We start from the raw sequence: 14,228 nt of genomic DNA, 5'->3' as shown, positions 1-14,228 counted from the left end.
GATAGGTACTTGGCTTGACTACTTTTCTAGATAAGACTGGTAGCAGAAAGGGTAGGTTTCACTTTTTTTCCTTAAATTTAAAATTGTTATAGAGTGCCATTTAAAACTCTCAGCCATCTTGAGTTATACCTGCCACCTTCGTCAAGACAGTGCTCTAGTCTGTATTCCTCGACGCTTACCAATTTAACTTTTGTGCACGTATATTTTATGTACTTTTTTATTGCAATGATAAATAATGCATTTTATTATCAAGAACTAGGCATGATCTTTTACCATATTTTTAATTTCTATTTATTCCGGTTGAAGGTGCGGCTCATAGATGCAGGCTTTGTTTGGACTGAACCTCACTCTAAGAGACTTAAAGTCAAATTAACTATTCAAAAAGAGGTAAGTAAAGTGACATGACTTAATAACTATACATTTTATGCATGTGTCCACTTAAGGCCCCTTTTTCTTATGAATCAATATTTACAGTGTACTTCGGAAGGGTCTTACTGGTCATATAGGACAGCATTGTAGGTGACTAAACCTCTGAGTAACAGGAGTGTCTACAATACATAAATCGGAGATGAATGAAATATTGAAAGCCTTTGATGTGAAAGTAATGGGAATATTAAAAGCTTTTCACTGAATGTTTTATAAAAATGTTATATATGTACATTAGAGGCCCTAGTCTCCATTTGATGCTGTATTGTTGTAAAATTTACAGGAGTACTGCAAATGTTGTTAGACTTAAAGCAGTCACATGTTAATGTTTTTTGAGATTCATGGCTTTGTCCATGCTGATGAAGTTGGCATGGTTGCTGTAATTAGAATGTTTGTCTGTTTCCGAATGGTTAATTGCTAATGGAAGCGAATCCTGACCGGATGAGAAATAATGTTTTTCAGGTCCTTAATGGAGCGATCCTGCAGCAAGTCTTTGTGGTGGAGTATGTGGTTCAGTCTCAGATGTGTGATGACTGCCACAGAGTGGAAGCAAAGGATTTCTGGAAAGCTGTTGTACAAATCAGACAGAAGGTATGTTTTGTTATGTTGGTTAGAACAAGGTTTTCTCTGGATCAGTAATCTTAAGCACAGTGTACTTCATCCATCTGTACACTTACAGTTGGCCAACCACCATTTTGCTCATTAAGGTCCGCAAACTGAGACTTGTTTTGAACAAAATGTAGACATAATAGGTGCAACAGACAAAAGTGTGAAGTGGAATGGAGTTACGGAATTGACTTTGCACGTACTAATAGGTCAACCAGTATTGTCTAAATTTTTTTGTATTAAAAGACCATGTATTACACTGTATTGCCTCATTTAATCCCTTTTCCTGGTTTGCTTGATAGATCATTTTACTATAGTTCTAATCAAGTTTGGTTGGACACACAATTTGTTGTTTTGTAACTACTTTCAAACCAGAAGAAACAACAAAAGGAGCCAATCCGTGTATGTGTTGTAAATTGTATTTATGTCGACGTTGTACTGCTTTGATTTGTGAGTTCAAACCTTACTCATAATTGATTTCAGTTGAGAGGATCCCCAGCTCATTCAAATTTTAGACCTTCAGATAGCCAAGTCCAATCTTGATGTGTATACGTAAACTGTACCTTTTTCTTGGTGTGAATGAACTATTCAGCTGGTGTTCATTATTTATTATAGTATTATTTTAGTATGACGTGCATATTTTCTCAATAAGCGAAATTGCAAAGGTTTTTCTTCTGCAATTTGGTAACATAGTTTTTGGGAACTTTGTAGTTCCAGTGAGCATTACAAAGGTTTAACAAATAAATAACAGTAGGTTTAAATTTAAGCTAAACGTTTTTTTTTGTTGCTGGGACAGTTCACCCCCCCAAAAAACACTCGTAGTAGGAGAATTCGCATAGACCTTTAGAGTAAAAACTGTCTTGCAAAAATTATTTTACAGGATCTCGAGCTGTTTTTCATCAACTGTAAAACTTCACAAGGTGCAAACTTTGTCAAGTTTGCGTACACAAATTTAGTTTGGCACACACCTATATCACTTTTGTTTCTGAATTAGCTTTGTTAAAAATACTCACAACTGAAAACGACTAAATGTTACAGGCATTAGAATCTAATTAAAACTGATTGAAGCTTTCATTTCCAAAGTTTAATATGGAATTCTGACTTTGCATTATTCGTAAACTAATAATGTTGTATCCTTTACAGTTATGTGTGGTAAGTTAAAAAGTATTGACACAGCAGTAATAGTATTTTTCAGCAAATTAAAACTAACTGCAGGCAAAGAAAGCACAAATGTGAGGTAAATTCAGACTTGCTTTACGAACAGCACAAAGGCCTATGGCTTTTGCATTAATTTTATCTTAATTTTTCTCTGCTCATTACTGCAGAAGGATCATATTTTGGTCACAGTACTTTTGTGCCTTATATTTCTGTCCATGCACCATGTATTCACTTGCTGAAAGGCGATTATGACTAAATTCCACATTCAATAATCTTCTTGTCTCTTTTCTCCGTTCCTTGCTGTTTCCTGATCTGCTACGGTGGAAGTGAGCAGATGTGATGAGTTTTTTAAATAAAATTGATTTTATTCTCCTGCTGGATGAGACATACTTTTTGGGGAAGCAAGGGATATGGCATTTTTCGGAGTCGTGCAAGACTATGACCGTGTTTAGTAATACTACTTTAAAGGGGCGTTCATTTTTAAAAGGTACAATATTTCTCTGACTGTTGGTGAGGCTATATGAATGTATTGCCTCTCTCCCTAGAGAGCCCTTCCGTTTAAAATCCTGTGAACATTTGAGATTGTTGTGGAGGTGAAAAGGGTGTTGGCATCACATTCCATTTACTTTATCTTGTAAAAAAAAATTGTTTTGATTTTAATTTTAGGTTCCACATAAGAAGACCTTCTATTACCTAGAGCAGATCATTTTGAAGCATAGACTTCATCAGAATACTCTGCGAATTAAAGAAATTCATGGTAAGGAGGGCACTGTTGTGAGAGTTCACCTCAAATTGACATTGGATGTCCCAACAAGTATCATAGAGCTAAAGGTGTACAAGGATCAAAATACAACTCAAGTAGCCATCATAGCTTGCCAGGATTTGAGGTAAGAAGTGGCCCAGTGAAAGTGCTCATCCTAGTGTGCCAAAGATATTGAGGAGGAGAAGTGCTCCATTACAAAAACTCATCAAACACTGTCAAAGATTCAGGGTAGGAAATGCTCCACTAAAAGTGCTCTTCCTAGTCTGTCAAACACATTTAGATCTGCACAAATAAAGGGGCCGTCATACTGTACATAGAATGTCGCGGTAATATAGACACTACATAGTGCTCAGTGTAGCATGCCAAAAAGATTCGGGGTTAATGTGCACCACTAAAAGGTAACACTTATAGTGTACCACAGTTTCACAGCAAGGCAAGCATCACAAACATTGCTCATCATAGTGAGTTAGAGATTCAAGCTAAAACACAATTGTAGAAGTCTGCAGTATACAGTGCCAAAGAAGTTCATAATTCTGTAAGTGTAAGTTGCATTCTTGTGACTGATTACTTGCAATAGACCTGCGGTTTTAGCATATTTGTATTTCATTGTAAAGAATGTACTCCGCAGACTGTAGCCTAGAATGCCCCCATTATCTTATGAGACCGGTTATTGGACATGCAGTTCACTTTAAGACCAATTACATAATCTGCACATTTGACAGTAAAAAAATATGGCTCAATGCAACATGCTTTGCAGATCAGGAGTATCATTAAACTGCAGTTCAAACAAGCATTTCCACAGTGCTTTGGACAGACATCAGGTTTTCTGATAAAGCCAATCTAATTGGAAGAATCTGCCTTCCATATTTCATTTTAATTCACTTTTCAGAGGAAAACCACTGGGCTCTCGAATTTAAGTGCTGGTGCTTTAGTTTTGGCTGAACACCTTTTGTTCATAGTCTATTCATTGAATAACTGCATGAAGTACAATATATGCTTCATCCGAACAGTGTTAATTTACTTCTCTTGGTACATCTACATATATAACCAAATGATTTTGCACAAGGTTGATATATTTGTGATGAATGGGTTATCAAAATTAAAAAACGAAATGTACTTTTTTTTTGTTTATTATTTTTTTTAACAACGTTTTTGATTATTTTCAGAGGGCCTTGATTTTTACTATGCTTCAAAACAACATGCCCAAAAGATGGTGGAGTTTCTTCAATGCACAGTTCCTTGCAGGTTTGTGTTTGCACCATCTCTTTTGGATTTTGTAAATTATTTGTCATGGCAGCCACAAGTCTCTTTAATTTACTCCTGAAAGGTTACTATGGCCTTCTTCCTAATATTCAGCTATAGCGTTTGGCACACCGAACCTTGCATTGATAGTGATCTGCTGTTTTTTATTTTTTGACACTTCAAATAGGATATAATTGCTAAATGTCATCACAACTGTAGTAAGCTGGCTCTCTATATAGTGTACCTAAACTAGGTACACTGTGCAGAGTGTCCAGGCAACCCTTCTTGGTTTACAAAGGCACAAGTAACAAACCCAGATTTTTTCTTTTGTGATCGTGTGGGCGAGCAGTTTAGGCTCATCAGAGGGTATTGTGGGCGAGCAGTTTAAGCTCATCAGAGGGTAGTGCTAAGCATTTGTTGTACTCCAACAGGCAATGAATAAGACACGCACTCACAAATAAATCCAAGACCAATTTAGAAAAAGAACACGTTTATATAAATTTGAACTCTAAGTACTTATCGAGATTGATTTTTACAAGTAAGTAAAATGTTCACTTAAATACGTCTTTACACTGCAATGCTCTCATAAGGGGGGGGAAGGGATATACTGCATACAGTTAATTGAAATAGGTTTCTGGGGGTTCCCTTCAAGATTTAAGGTGGTAGGGGGCCAAGGTTCAAAGGACCACCAGCAGTTTGTCTTTACCTGCCCTGGAGGGTCCAGGTTCAGAGCTCCTGGTCAGGTTGGTAACTTTGTATGCTACATGAAAGAGAGGGGGACACACCTAGAAACAGACTGCAGAGGGGGACCAGCCTGGGAGCTCCCAACGAGGGGCCCAGTTTGTGAGGGCCTTGGCAGCAGGGAAGCACAGTCAGTTTTCATGAACCCGGGCTAGGGCACTCGGGTGCAGAGTGGTTTGGTCGGCTGGGCTTGTGTATCACAGTCGTTTATAGTTGTCTGTCTCGCTGATCCGGAATTCTGAGCCACTCTCGAAGTGGGTCTTTTTTGGTGCTGACTTCCCTTGCTAGTTCCTTGAGTCCAAATTGGACTCAAACAGGCATTAGTTGCTGCAAGAGTCTGGTACCTCGGGTATTGATGGTGTGCGGCTCCAGTTGGTCCTGGTGTTTTCTCACTTAGTGGGGAGATGGGTCTGACCTCCTAGAGCACCACTACCTCTTCCTGGGCAGCTTCTGCGTGGGTGAATCCCACTAGCAGCAGAACGGTAAACAGGACTTTGCGGTTTGGTGCCTGCAGGGGAGTAGCTCTTCTACTCCAAGGGAGATTGCTGACAATTTATGAAGTGCTGGCAGTCCACTGGGTTTCTTGTCAATTACTGTGAACATGCATACTGACTAGCAAATCTTCCCACCTTTTCTGTGCCAAATGGACCCTTGGCTGGGGGTTGCATTTCCCCTGTCTGGGGGAAGCCAGAGTCTCATATCAAAGGCTGCAGAGGCCTTTTGAAGCTTCCTGCCTTGATATGCTGATTTCTAGCCATTCTGCTTGGAGTAGGTGACAACACCTCTTGCCGGAGCAGTTCTAGTTTCTGACCTCCGAGAATGTGCGCTCACCTGCAGGGAGTCCAAAACCTGTTTGTGGTGGCAGGCTTGTCACATAAGTCAACCAGTACACTAGAGGTTGATATGTTTTCAGGGGGCACCTCTAAGGTGCCATCTGGGTGCATGTGTTAATAAATCCACCTCTGGCATCAGTATGGATTTATTAAGACAAGGTGTTTGATAGCAAACACCATAGGTTTCATTGAAGCCATCATGTTGCTGGAGAACTCTTTATGAGCAGTGCCCAGTACATTTACTCCAAATGACTTCCCTGTTCACTTACACTATCTGGCAATTGGACTAGACAGCACAGGGTCATATCTGCTCATCCAGATATGTTCTCACATGTAATTTAATGCACTCTGCCTTAGGGCTGTGAGGTCTGCTGTAGGGGTGAATTGCATATGTTTCATGCAGTGTCTAGGGACATGGCACACAGGGCATGTGCCAAGTCGTGTTTTCACTTCTGTCTGCATGAGTTTGGCGGTGAGTCGCTAAGGGTGGCACAAAACCTACTGCAGCCCTTAGAATCCATGCCCTTTGTGCCGGGGTACCATTTAAAGGGACTTGCATGGGGTGGGGTTGGGGGGGGGGGGCCTGGGGGGGGAGAGGCAGGGCAAATGTCTTGCCAATTGTGGAACTGCACAGTTACCTTGTTTTGGGGAAAGAACATTGGGACTGGGGACCTGGTTAGTAGGAACCCAGTGCACTTCAGTCAAAGTTGCATCAAATACCAGTTAAACAAGCAGTTGCAATGCAATAGGTCTCACATTTATGAGAGTTTGAGCTATTGGCATTGTAAATGACAATGCCTTTTATTTATGTGTTTTTTTTTAAAACACATAAAGGGCATTGTCATTTACAATGCCAATAGCTTGAACTCTTGAAAATGTGAGACCTATTGCATTGCAAATGCATTAGGAGACAGTGTGTACTGCCTTTTCCTGCCGGCAAGAGCAGGCAAGACAAAGCTCTTTGAGAAAAGAGTGCTCGGAGGCTATAATTAAAGCATGAGTAACAACACATGTAACTGGGGATGTCCTCATGGGAGGTTACAAAATGGGAAAAGGTGGTACTGAGGAGGGACTAATAAACCTATAGACTAATGAAATGCCACAGTTTACAATGGACAATGACACAAGACAATGAACAAACTAGGCAGAGCGGGTGGAGCTTCACGTCCATACCTTAATACAGCATGCCTTGCAGAGCTGCGAATACACTGCCCAGGCTCCACCCAAAAAGCTGACCCAAGAGCGTGTCTTGTTTGCTTTCACAGCTAGTCCGCGGGTTGGATCCCAACACACAATCTCGCAAGCAGTCAGTCTAGTCATCTCGTTTCACCTCGTAACTTGATGAATGGATGCTTCATTGCACTGTTGGCATTGTCCCTTCATGTCATGTACCACTCAATACGTGCTTAGAAAGAGAACAGGCAAGACTGCTGTCTGCACAGGGCACTTCTCTAGTCCTTCATGTAACTCCATTAACACCACTGCTTGGTGAGAAGTAAACCAGATGCGATTTACTTGAGGTGTTGTAGTTCCAAATGTGCTTTTCGGTGTCCTTGTCTGAGCGGCAGTAATATGTGCATGGTATGAGAGATATGTATCCATGTCCCACGTCTCGATCTCTTCCGTGCATCACATATGTATATGGGTTCCTCCCTCAGGTAATAAGAGACTAAAATGTAACATGACTGTCCCGTTGTCATTTGTGTTTATCCCAGGAGTTTATTTTCTATTTAATTGCGAGGGGAGTATATTGTCTTCTGGCAATTTCACTGCTTCTTTTAAGTGCCTCCTGTAAGTGTGGTTTTTTTAATTATAAACAAGGGGACCCGATTATTTGGCTTAGGACCACGGGTTACAATATTTTATCAGAACAAAGGTCCTCAGCAATTAGGGAGATCTGAGACAAGATAGCATATAGACCACAATAGGCTGCTATATGGTTCCAATGCACAGCCGGACATGGATTTTATTTTATGAAAGTTTTAAGAAATAGAACCATGAATATCAAGAACAACAGGTTCGAGGCATGTGGGCTGCTAAATTCATATCTTTGCATTAGATCGCCACCTAGTGTTGGGTCCGGATGATCGCACATTGTTGTCCTGGAAGAGTCTTCGAAGTATCCTGAGATGGGTGGCTCCTCCCCTGGACTACAGTGCGCATGGGCATCGGCTCCATCCCCAGATTGTTTTTTTCCGCCATTGGGTTCGGATGCGGTCTCGACGCCTCTCCGTCGGAACCGAATAAACATCATTTTTCACGGCCAAAAGGCTTTGGGTTCTTCACGTCGGTATTGTTTGCGTACGGTCTCGAGTTTCTTCCGTCTCCCGGAGCCGGAATCACCGGAGTTTCTTACAACTCTTCGGACGTCGAGGCCTTCTCATCGCGACTCGACACTAAGTTCCCAACATGGAGCGGAGTCCGTTTAAACTCTGTCCGCTCTGTGGGTCCAAATACCCACATATAGACGTACACCCGGTGTGTAATAAATGCCTTTCGCCAGACCATGACGAAGGAAGTTGCCGGGCCTGTGCGAAGTTCAGGTCGAAGAAGACTCTCATGATTCGGCGTGCGGTGCGCCTTGGGGCCAAGCAAGCGGCCCCGGATCCAGATAACATCTTCGGCGACCAAGAAGAAGAGGACCAGAGCCATCATCTTCAAATCTCCCCGCCTGAGACGGAGGTCGAGGCCGATCCGGAATATGACGACGACGGAGTCGTGGGTCAGGGCCTTGAATACGTCGACGAGGTAGGGGACGACGCCATGGTTTATGGGGCCGAGGAAGATAGCTCAGAGGACGAGCTATGCCCCGAAGTTGAAGAACATCACGAGGGGGTCGCGGGATCGCCTGTCGGCCTTACCCAAGACCCTGTAGCGCAAGCCACGGCCCCGCCTGTCGGCCCGGCCACGGACATACTTGCTGCGCCTAGGGTTTCGAAACCGAAACTGAAAGCAACGGTCTCGACTACACCTAAAATGGCCGACCCGAAACCGAAACCGAAAGTGAAGGACTCGAACGTCCCTAAGATGGCGGTCGCAACGGCGAAAACAAGTAAGACGACGGCCTCATCGACTCCGTCGACCTCCGGTCCGCAGAAGTCGAAGAAACACGGCGATTCCACAGGGTCGAAATCGGCGCCAGAGGAGAAATCCTCTAAGAAAAGTGGCACGCACAAGACAAGCGCGCCGGCGCCGGCGAAGCCTGCTAAAGCAACCGACACAGCACCGGCTCCAAAGGGGACATCGGCGCATCGCTCCAAGGACTCGGGGTCGGCGCCGTCCATCCCTCTAAAAGACCTCCGGAACGTCGCATCCGAGGGCAAGTCCACTCCGTCGGTGCCAAAGTCATCGGTCACCGACGCATCTCTCGTGGCGGCTTCGCTACAAAGAATTAAGGACAAGGTTCTTTCCTCGTCGACGCCAACGCCATCGACGCAGAAGGCGGCAGATGTCCCGGACAAGTCGGCAAGCAAGCTCCTCTTCCTTCTACCTCCAAAGGTGGTGCCAAAGGCTTTTTCCTCTAAATCGACGCCAAAGAAGTCGGATTCTTCTACGGCGGGGACATCTTCAGGTCAGGTGATCGACCCCGAAGAGGATTCGGAGTGTTTTATAGATGCGGACACGGGGAAGTTGACCCTTTACAAAAGAAAGATCACTTCGCAGCCGGTGGAATCCTACGTCATTCCTCTAAAGAAGAAGAAGTTTCCACAGGACGCCCCGGTCCTCATGGAACCTATTCTACCTCCTCAGGGAAGGAGCCCAACACCGTCTCCAGACCACTCTGACAGTGGGGACTATGGTGACGATGAACAATACACGTTCCCAGTAAATGAACCTGATGCACAGCCAGATTCTTATTATGGCATTGGGGACCAAGGCAACCAAGATGTGGGGCAAGAGCCACAGTCCTTCAGTACACGTGCATCCCCTACGGAGGATTCTGCAGGTTTTCATGCACTAATTGAGAGGGCAGCTGCTAATCATGATGTGGACATGCATGCTGACCCAGTTGAGGAAGACTTTCTATTCGACACATTTTCAGTTTCGGAAAGAAATGTAAAGACACTGCCTATGCTCAAAGGGGTCCTCAAGCACGCTGCGGACATCTTTAAAGAGCCTACCAGGGCGAGGGTGGTCAACCCACGTATTGAAAAAAAGTACAGACCAGCGCCTGCAGACCCTGCATACATTCGAGGACAGTTGCCGCTTGACTCCTTGGTGGTAGCAAACGCACGCAAGAGGGCCAACTCCCAAACAACGGGTGAAGCTCCTCCCCCGGATAAGGAGTCCAAAGTGCTAGAGGCAGGGGGCAAAAGAGTGGCTGCACAGGCTGCCAATTTCTGGCGTATTGCAAATACACAGGCACTACTGGCACGTTATGATCGTTCACATTACGACACACTAGAGCAGATTGTAGAACACCTGCCTCCGCAGTTTCAAGAGGGCACCAAAATGCTTATACAAGAGGGACAACTGATCTCCAACGCGGCCATAAAGTGCGCACTTGATGTCGCGGACACAGCCGCTAGGGCCGTTAACACCAGTGTCATGCTCAGAAGACAGGCTTGGCTCCGCATATCGGGCTTCAAACCTGACATTCAAACAACCATACTTAATCAACCAGTCAATCCGGATAGACTGTTTGGTCCAGATGTTGACACCACCCTGGAAAAGATTAAAAAGGACACAGAAACTGCTAAATCGATGGGGGCCCTACAATCTCAGCAGTTTCGGGGCAATAATTTTCGTCGCTCAGGTGCCCGTGGAGTCACCAGAGGACAGATGGGTCAACAGTCGCAGTTCCCTAGAGGTGGAGCACAGTCCTCGTACCCCAAACAGAACAAGAGGGGCTACAGGGGAAACAGCAACAAAGGACGTGGCAAAGGAGGCAACAATTCACGCTCCTCTGCCCCAAGCAACCAGTGACTCTCTGTCACTGCCCCCCGACCATTTAACACCTGTCGGGGGGAGAATACAGCAGTTCCTGCCCGTCTGGACCAACATCACCACAGACAGGTGGGTGCGACAGCTTATCCAGTACGGTTATTGTCTAGAGTTAAAGTCCACTCCACCCAACATTCCACCAAGGCAAAGACCTATGTCAGCAGAGCACTTGCACTTATTGCAGCAAGAAGTGTTGGTAATGCTGCAAAAAGGGGCAATCGAGCTCGTGCCAGTGGGGGAAGAAGGCACAGGGGTTTATTCCCTGTACTTCCTCATTCCAAAGAAGGATGGATCTCTACGGCCAATTCTGGATCTCCGTCCCCTCAATCTGTACATACTGTCAGAGCATTTCCACATGCTTACACTGCAACAGATTCTTCCTATGTTAAACAAAGGAGACTTCTTAGCAACCTTAGATCTCAAGGATGCTTATTTCCACATTCCGTTACATCCGTCCCACAGGAAGTACCTCAGGTTCACTATCCAGGGCACGCATTATCAGTTCAAAGTCCTACCCTTCGGAGTCACAACTGCCCCAAGGGTCTTTACCAAGTGTCTGGCGACTGTAGCAGCGCACCTCAGGAGGCAGAACATCCATGTCTACCCCTACCTCGACGACTGGCTCGTTCAAGCCAGATCGGAACAGCAGTGCGCCGCGGACATGTCGACTACCATTCACCTCCTTCACGACCTGGGTTTCTCGTTGAATTACCCGAAGTCACACCTTCAGCCGGCACACGTCCGGCAGTTTCTGGGTGCGACAATCAATACCCTGACGGCCTCGGCACAACCAAACCAGGTCAGGATAGACGGCATACAGTCTTTAATCCAGAAGTTCAGACCGGGACACTCACTTCCAGCAAGAGTGTTCATGCAGTTGATAGGCATGATGGCCTCCTGCATCTTCATAGTCCCTCACGCACGGTTGCATATGCGCCCGCTCCAGGAGTGCTTAGCAAATCAGTGGACACAGGCTCAGGGACAATTAACAGACCTAGTGTTGGTTACCAGTCGGGCATACAACTCTCTGCATTGGTGGACTCCACACAACCTTTGCAAGGGCCGACTGTTCCAGGAGCCAGTGCCACAGGTTATCCTGACAACGGACGCATCTCTCCAGGGATGGGGAGCACACCTGCTAACTTACACAGTGCAGGGACTATGGACGACGCAGCAACAGAAGATGCACATCAACTATCTAGAACTGATGGCGATCTTCATGGCGCTCAAGTCCTTCATTGTACATCTGTGCAACAAGGTGGTGTTAGTCCGGACGGACAACATGACCGCGATGTACTACATCCAAAAACAGGGAGGCACCCACTCACCACAGCTGTCTCACCTGGCTCAGAGCATGTGGAAGTGGGCCATTCAGAGGAACATCTTCCTCATGGCAGAACACCTCCCGGGGAAGGACAATCAGATGGCGGATCTGCTCAGCAGATACAGTCATCAAATGCACGAGTGGGAGATACATCCATCAGTACTCCAGCCGTACTTCCAAAGGTGGGGGCGTCCAGACATAGACCTGTTCGCCACAAGGGAGAACGCAAAATGCCAAAGCTTCGCCGCCAGGTTCCCACACCCCCAATCGCAGGGCAATGCGATATGGATGAACTGGTCAGGCAAATTTGCTTACGCTTTTCCCCCGACACCCCTGATACCACTGGTGGCGAGGAAACTACGGCAACACTCCATGACACTCATCCTAGTTGCTCCAACGTGGGCGCGCCAGGCATGGTACACCACGTTCCTCGAGCTCTCAGTGGTCCCGCATCAAAGACTGCGCCTCACGCCCAGACTTCTGACGCAGAACCATGGAGAAATTCAGCATCCAGATCCGCAACAGCTCAACCTAGCGATCTGGCTCCTGAAGTCTTAGAGTTTGGATACCTGAACCTACCTCCTGAATGCATGAACATCATCAAGGAGGCAAGGAAGCCGTCAACCAGAGCATGCTATGCCGCAAAGTGGAAGCGTTTTGTCATTTACTGTGCAGACAATGACATAAACCCGCTAGATGCATCTATCCCTAACATCATTTGCTATCTGTTACACCTTTACAAGTGCAAACTAGCGTACACTTCTATTCGGATACATCTATCCGCCATCGCAGCTTACCTTCAAAATAGGCAGCATCTCTCAGTCTTCAGGGTGCCTGCCATTAAAGCGTTTCTTGAAGGACTGAAACGAGTCATTCCCCCAAGAACACCGCCAGCTCCCGTGTGGAACCTCAATGTGGTCCTCACCAGGCTGATGGGACCACCGTTTGAGCCAATGCACTCGTGCGAACTGCAATTCCTAACGTGGAAAGTTGCTTTCCTAATTGCCATTACGTCACTAAGACGCGTGAGTGAGTTGCAAGCACTCACGATACAAGAGCCTTTCATCCAGATTCATCCAAATAGGGTGGTACTACGTACTAACCCCAAATTCCTTCCAAAGGTGGTGTCACATTTTCATCTCAACCAAACTATCGATTTGCCTGCATTCTTCCAGAACCCACAAACAGTGGCGGAAAGGATGCTCCATACCTTGGACGTACGGAGGGCATTGATGTACTACATAGACAGGACACAACACTTTAGGAAGACAAAACAACTCTTTGTTGCCTTCTCACCACAACACAAAGGCAACCCAATTTCCAAAGCAGGAATAGCCAGATGGATTGTTAAGTGCATCCAAATCTGTTATCATAAAGCCAAGCGCACTTTAACAATACCCCCAAAGGCACATTCCACACGCAAGTTGGGGGCATCCATGGCTTTCCTGGGAAACATTCCTCTAGAGGATATTTGCAGAGCAGCCACGTGGGTTACACCACATACCTTTACAAAACACTACTGTGTTGATGTACATTCCAAACAGCAAGCGGCTGTAGGGCAGGCTGTTCTCAAGACACTTTTTCAGGTTTCTGCAGCTGGCACGGGCAACCGCCGCTGATGGAGGGACTGCTATGTATTCTATGCAAAGATATGAATTTAGCAGCCCACATGCCTCGAACTGAATATGCTACTTACCAGTATGCATCTGTTCTTGGCATGTAGGGCTGCTAACATTCATATCGCCCACCCTCCTCCCCGGTGCCTGTCGCAGCTGCAGATATACTATTGTATTTAATCACTAGCATGGACATCCTTTACACTTGCCACTCCATCCTCTGCCACAATGGCTAAAAACAATCTGGGGATGGAGCCGATGCCCATGCGCACTGTAGTCCAGGGGAGGAGCCACCCATCTCAGGATACTTCGAAGACTCTTCCAGGACAACAATGTGCGATCATCCGGACCCAACACTAGGTGGCGATCTAATGCAAAGATATGAATGTTAGCAGCCCTACATGCCAAGAACAGATGCATACTGGTAAGTAGCATATTCATTGTCGTGGGGCACAAGCCTGTACCTTACTAGGGGGAGGGGGTGACAAACAACAATTGGGGTTTTCTCAGGCAAAGACTGAGCGAAAAATGGCTACTGGTCAATCAGTATTCCAGTAAGTATAGCCAAAAGTGGA

General features: G+C 45.6%; 1 protein-coding gene across 1 annotated transcript in view; it reads left to right on the top strand.

Moving 5' to 3' along the window:
• Window positions 1-14,228, top strand: part of NMD3 (NMD3 ribosome export adaptor) — a 96,539-nt gene that overhangs the window by 48,384 nt on the left and 33,927 nt on the right. Inside the window, exons 5-8 of the mRNA XM_086944342.1 lie at window positions 307-387; window positions 889-1,017; window positions 2,857-2,947; window positions 4,120-4,198. Coding sequence (XP_086800468.1) covers window positions 307-387; window positions 889-1,017; window positions 2,857-2,947; window positions 4,120-4,198 — 380 coding nt within the window. The remainder of the gene's footprint in view (window positions 1-306; window positions 388-888; window positions 1,018-2,856; window positions 2,948-4,119; window positions 4,199-14,228) is intronic.

Source organism: Lissotriton vulgaris, chromosome 11, assembly GCF_964263255.1.
Source record: "Lissotriton vulgaris chromosome 11, aLisVul1.2, whole genome shotgun sequence".
Classification (NCBI taxonomy): Eukaryota; Metazoa; Chordata; class Amphibia; order Caudata; family Salamandridae; genus Lissotriton; species Lissotriton vulgaris.
Note: the sequence above shows the minus strand (reverse complement) of the source record. Positions and strands in the feature narration are given on the sequence as shown.